The sequence below is a fragment of the Dendrobium catenatum genome, unplaced genomic scaffold, assembly GCF_001605985.2.
Source record: "Dendrobium catenatum unplaced genomic scaffold, ASM160598v2 fragScaff_scaffold_735, whole genome shotgun sequence".
NCBI classification, from domain to species: Eukaryota; Viridiplantae; Streptophyta; class Magnoliopsida; order Asparagales; family Orchidaceae; genus Dendrobium; species Dendrobium catenatum.
This window is the reverse complement of record NW_021319197.1, coordinates 106,231-112,337: the sequence shown is the minus strand read 5'-3', so window position 1 is coordinate 112,337 and position 6,107 is coordinate 106,231. Positions and strand designations below refer to the sequence as shown.

General features: G+C 33.1%; 1 protein-coding gene and 1 long non-coding RNA gene across 9 annotated transcripts in view; both read right to left on the bottom strand.

Annotated features, from left to right (window-relative positions):
- The window catches only part of LOC110099434 (putative E3 ubiquitin-protein ligase XBAT35), a 21,705-nt gene extending 17,612 nt beyond the window's left edge, over positions 1-4,093 (bottom strand). The window contains exons 1-6 of one of the 8 annotated variants that reach the window (XR_003701313.1): positions 3,281-3,376; positions 3,081-3,161; positions 2,717-2,999; positions 2,510-2,603; positions 2,193-2,391; positions 7-501 (exon numbers count right to left, since the gene is read on the bottom strand). Coding sequence is in view for 1 of the 8 variants with exons in the window: in XM_028696351.1 (XP_028552184.1) it covers positions 2,377-2,391; positions 2,510-2,603; positions 3,281-3,372; positions 3,478-3,603 (327 nt within the window). In the remaining 7 variants the exon portion in view is untranslated. Of the gene's footprint in view, positions 1-6; positions 517-1,914; positions 2,392-2,509; positions 2,604-2,716; positions 3,000-3,080; positions 3,162-3,280; positions 3,377-3,477 lie in introns of those variants that run through there. The other 7 variants (XR_003701312.1, XR_002303448.2, XR_003701316.1 and 4 more) reach the window with 7 other exon arrangements.
- The window catches only part of LOC114580012, a 21,859-nt gene extending 16,516 nt beyond the window's left edge, over positions 1-5,343 (bottom strand). Inside the window, exon 1 of the long non-coding RNA XR_003701318.1 lies at positions 5,182-5,343. This is a non-coding gene — a long non-coding RNA (uncharacterized LOC114580012). The remainder of the gene's footprint in view (positions 1-5,181) is intronic.
- Between the last annotated feature and the right edge of the window lie 764 nt (positions 5,344-6,107).

Sequence of the window (6,107 nt, the reverse complement as noted above, 5' to 3'; positions counted from 1 at the left end):
TTCCACCGGCTTATCCAAGCATATCACACATGTGGAAGATGAATCATTGTTTCCATCATCTTCCTTCGTTTCAATATTGTTTATAGCACTCCTTTCAATTGGTGGCACAATGAAATAAACAGGGCTGGAATCTATAGATGGATAGTGAATGGGACCTCCGTACACTACCTCATCCAAAATTGGCGGAACTGAAGGAACTGTTATAGAAGGAGGTGATTCCTGAGAAGAGCAAGAGACAGTTGGGGCTTCAGTTTGTTATGTGTGAATCTGTGTTGCACTGGCATTTGGGTTTGCAGAGGAGCTACCCCAATCATTTGTGGCATCGATTGGGGAAACTTGTTGCCCATGAGGAAGAGAGACACCCTCTACTAAAGCTGTTTGGATAGAAGCATTGATGGCCATAGATAGTTGGACATCTTCTGGGATTGGTGTGTTAAGTGCTTGCAAATGGTTGGGCAATGGTGGAGCAGCTGATGGTGGAACGGGAACAATACTGCTATGCTGTGTGAGAGAGAACTGATGTCAAAATATAAACGTTTCAGAATGGATTATATTTATGAAATGGAATGGATAACCAGTAGCTGTAAACCAATAGTTAGGCATTCATTGTGAAACAAAAATAAATAAATAAAATAAGTTGCATGTATGGTATGACAGATGCACTTGAATGCAAAATGTAAAAAAATGTTCGCAAGCCTTTCAACACGTGATCAATGGCAGTTAGCTTGGACTAAACAAAAGATCCAACTGATAAATCATTAACATATTCTGCATTAAAAAATCATATTTAAAAGAAGAGACAAAAGGGAAATCCATCACAAAGAAGAGACAAAAGGGAAAAAACATCACATTAACGACAATATATACTGAAAACTTGGAGCACATCTTGAAGAGCATTAACACACTTTGGAAAGCTACCTTTGGCAGCTTAAGCAATTTCAATACATGTGGGTTTACTAAAAAGCTGTTTTAAGATGCAATAAAAAAGTCTTCCCAAATGAAGTATGAATATGATAAAAGGTCCATTCACAAGTAAATGATTCATAAGGCGAACTATATATTTTTGAAAAGAATGTTTATTTACCTGAAAAGCAAGAATCAATAAAATTGAATCAATGTGCAAAAGGTTTTAGCTTAAAGAGTAGAAATAATGTAGTTAATTATTTTTTTTTTTACTAAAACATGGTCAACTAGGTTCAAGTTCAAGGTGGCATCATTGCATAAAGAACCGAGTTGTGAAACTTTTTGCCAACAAGCAGACAGTAGCGTATTCTAGATTTTTTCCAGTTTTTCTTTGCTGCACTGTTAACTATTTTCGTCATGGCTAATTCCATTTTTTAAATTCAATAATAACTTTACAAGTATCAATCAATGATTCTAAGCTCATTTTGAATGAACCTAAGGATGAAGTCCAGATTTATACGTGGAAGGATGCTACACTTATGTTTCGTTTGGGATGGCTTTCTTATTGCTTCTTAAAATACCTTCTTAGTATAAAATTTTATAAAATTTTAAATTTTTGTACTACGAAGCTACTTTAAGAAGCAAAAAAAAAAAATCGTCCCAAATGAAGTCTTAGAGAGTTCACTGATCTGGTATACATTTGAAAACTATCTGTATATTTTTTATGGAATTTCCTATTTTTTACAGTGCGGATGGTTTTATTATTAGCAAGTGAAACTTTTCATGGTGGTTTTATTATTAGCTACGAAAAGAGATGCAAAACTTTCATTTGCATTCGTCTACCCTGAACAGAATGGTCGTTTTGTTGTATGACCGGTAAGAGTACCATATCTAATTTTTATTTGGTAATGAATTTTTGTCCCGGTGAATAAGATGGAGAACCAATTGGGCATAAAGATCTAAAAGCACAATCTATTATAAAAATTGTATTGGATTTTGGACAAAAATTGCATAAAAGACTATAAATTTATTATCACGCATTTTATGAAATGAACTAGCATCCACATTTGATTTGCAACAAGAATAATAAGCACGCGAACAAAATACACTTTGGAATTAATCCCTTAGTTGTAGATCTCATGTTGAAGCCTATTCAATTTTGTGACAAAATTTAAATTCATGTACATAAAAAGAACAGCATCTACTACAACCATCAATAATCACAGTAGACCAGAGAGTAATTGATCAAAGATAGAATCATCAAGTAAAATAACATAAAGCCTCAGAACCTGATCGATCTTGGCACGACAAAGTGGAAAGTCCCCTTTCTTCTCTTTCATCTTTTTTAGCCAAGACATGCATCCATCCATATGACCACATGGAATGCAGGCAACATCCACTTGCTTCTCTAAGATCCACTTTTCTAGTCACCATATTCATGTTCTTAAATGAAGAAGTGCTGCGGCACCTTCTTTAATTTATTTTTAGCTTTAGAAAATAGTAAATGCATAAGAATATCGATCAAATATATTTTGCTTCAAATTAAAATATGAACAAAATAAAAATGAAAGACAACAGTAATCCCAATCAGCCCTAAGCATCTAACTCTTTGATATACCTGCAGATCAGGATATATAGCTAGCTCAAACTTCCTTGGATTTGTGGGATTACGAGAATCACAGGGTACAACAACAGCCCAACTGTTAAATAGAAGGCAATTTAATAAGAAACCATGCATATTAATACAAAACTACTGAACTTCTAAAAACTATTAGCATAATAGATCATATAAAGAGAAAATAACAATACAAACATTTTCTTTGACACCCATTGAGAAGCAAAAGCTTCCAAAATGCTTAGCCCATGAATCTCCCTTAGCTAACCAACAAATAAATAGATACAATTCAACAATGAAAAGAACTTGATAATGCAATGTCTCCAATTAATATAAATAGAGAGATAAAAGAGGAGCAAAACTTAAGCCATTCCGAATTAACTTTCAACAACCTCAATAGCACGCACAACATTGGAATGCCCTTTGGCTCTGGCCAAATCAAGAGGGATTTGGCAATCATCATTCATCACTAAAGGATTTGCTAAAACATCAAAGAAAATCTTCATTTCATTATACATCGTATTATGAAAGTTTTCCATGCAAATCGCTTAAAAAGATATACCTCCATGAGAAAGAAGTAGAATAATAGTACCATCAAGGCCTTTTTTTGCAGCATGATGCAAAGGGGTTCCTGCATGATTGCCTACGGTAAAGAAGTATGAAATCTTCATATTAGCTGCAGTTTGGATTTTAATACACAACTACTAAATTTCTAAAAACTATAAGAAGAATAGAATATATGAAGAGAAACACAATACAAACATTTTCTTTGACACATATTGAGGAGAAAAAGCTTCCAAAATGCTTGGCCCATGAATCTCCCTTAGCCAACCAACAAATAAACAGATACGATTCTACAATGAAATGAACTTGATAAGGCAACGTCTCAAATTAAGATAAACAGAGGGATAAAAGAGGAATAAAACTTAAAGCCATTTCAAATTAACTTTCAACAATATCTGAATAGCACGGACAACATTGGAATTTCCTTCGACTCTGGCCAAATCAAGAGGGGTTTGGCAATCATCGTTCATCACTAAAGGATTTGTTGAAACATCAAAAAAAATTTGCATTTCATTATGCATCGAATTATAAAGGTTTTACATTCAAATCGTTTAAAAAGATATACCTCAATGAGAAAAAAGTAGAATAACAGTACCATCAAGGCCTCTTTTTGCAGCATGATGCAAAGGAGTTCCTGCAAGACTGCCTACAGTTACATAAAGAAGTATGAAATCTTCATATTAGCTACAACTTTTATTTTCACTCAGTGAGCCTACTCCTAGGGCACCTAGCTTTCATATGTATGACTTTTAAAGCGATCCTCTTCTCCTCTAAATGAAGTTGTTATGACAGCAAGCTATTCATTGAAAGCTTGACTGTTTTCAAGGAGTATCTTTAATATACTGCTAATTTTAAATAAATATTTAGAAATATTTAGTATGAATGTCGTCAACATGCAAGAGAGATATTGTAGCTAAGGCTTTATTTGGGAGGACTCTCTTACTATTTCTTAAAGCAGCTTTCTACTACAAATATTTTAACTTTTGTATTAGAAAGCGGCTTTAAGAAGAAGTATGAAAGCCGTCCCAAACAAAGCCTAAATTGTGGAGCTAGCCCAATTAATACCTCACGAATAAATTTCTTACGCAAATTAAAACTTCGTTTGTGATGGTTTTCTTGATGCTTATTAAAGAAGTTTTCTATTAAAAAAATTAATTTTTGTACTACAAAGTTGTTTTAATCAGTAAGAAAGTCGTCCAAAAGGAAGCCTAAATATTTTGAGAGATGTTTTATTATCTTTTTTTTATAAAGACGAACATGATCATCTTTGGATGATATTTGAGAGATGAGGACTTTAAAATACTCCACAAGGACCACAACATAAGCGAAAACATAGTGAAACCTAGAGCGGAGAAGCAGGACAGGAATCAACTGGAATAATATATATAAAATTCTTAACATGTTTAGTGTGGTTATTTTATTTTATTTTTATCTTCATTGATTTGAATTTGATCTCACTTAATTCCCAACAAATGCAAAATAAAGTTACAAAAAAATTCTGCATAGAAAGCAGAAAACAACAAGAAATACTTGTTTAGAACTGTACCTGGTTGAGCTTGAAGGAAGCACAAGCCCGCCACGCTCTTCCAAGACTTGACAGAGCCTTTAGGTGATAAAACGGAAGTACCTAAGATGGTAAAAAAAACCAAAAAATGAAAAAAGAATATTAAAACTACAGCAGGATTCTAAATTAAAGTGTCAACAACCAAGTTATTTGTAAAATTGATTTTGCACTAAACTGTAAGCAACTAAGCATATTGGTCTCCACCGACTTTGTGTCAACACTAAATTGTTCAATTTGACGCAATCCTTATGAAAAAGATAAATAATTTAACAACCATAAGAATTATTTCAAATAATTTAAGAATAGTAAACAAAACTCATAAGTTAATCATCATAAGCAGTGAAGCTCATGTTTGAATTTTTTTGGTAAATGATAAGTAATAAATCTCAAAATATTTGACTTGAATTTGTGATCCAAAGAAATAACATTTTCCTTCAACCACCAGGCCACAAATTCTTTCACAAATTCAAGCATTTCATGGAAGAACTAGCAAACAAAAAAGAAAACTTGCAAAACTGGAGTTACGAGATGGGACCTGCTATTATTTTGGCTTCTCTATGATCCTCCTCAAGCTTGCTAACATTCTCACTCAAAGCAACATAAGCAGCTGCACAAAGTACTCCAAGTTGCCTCATGCATCCACCTAAGGCTTTCCTAAGCCTTCTAGCCTAAAATACAGTAAAAAGTAGGGTGAAAAGCAATGCTTAGGGATAGTTCTTAGTGTTAATTGAGATGAGAATATCATTTTGTTAGAAAGAATGGAGGAAATTACATAGGATGAGGTCTTGACAATTTTTTGGAAAATTTTTATTTATTTATTTTTTTAAGAACTATTCTTGATCATAATATCTTTATAAATGACTTAAATGAAAGAAAATAAATGTCCTAAAGAATCTCAACGACATTCCTAAAATTTGCATATGGATTCTTTATATAATCCATAATATAAAAAAGCATGATGAATGCATCAGATTTTAGGTTGATCAGCCTACAATAATAAAAAAAAGGACAAAAGAAATAAAATTATCACAACCTCTGAAAGTTAAACAAAGAAAAACTAATTAATGAAACTTCAATTGATTAGCCCCCACTCGGCCTCACTGCACAGTTTTTTATATATGAAAGTCTAGCAGCAGCAACATTGGAGGGTAAGGCCACGACATAAAAATGTTTATATGTTGCATTTATGGCTTCCTAAGATGAGCTGAAAGACCCCACATGTAGCCAAACATAGCTGAGGTTTGGACAATCAGTACCATAAGGAATTGTATAAGCAATAAAGCTACATATTTTATGATAGGTAAGAGCATAATATCAAAGATTTTGAAGCAATAGATAATTGAAAATAGCTCAGGACGGCAAAAGAAGATACTTGAAATATGCAATTGTCACAGCTATCAACAGTTACAGAGGAACTAAGAGGAAAACGGGTCAATTATGTTCTTAGTTGCTGCGGCTGCA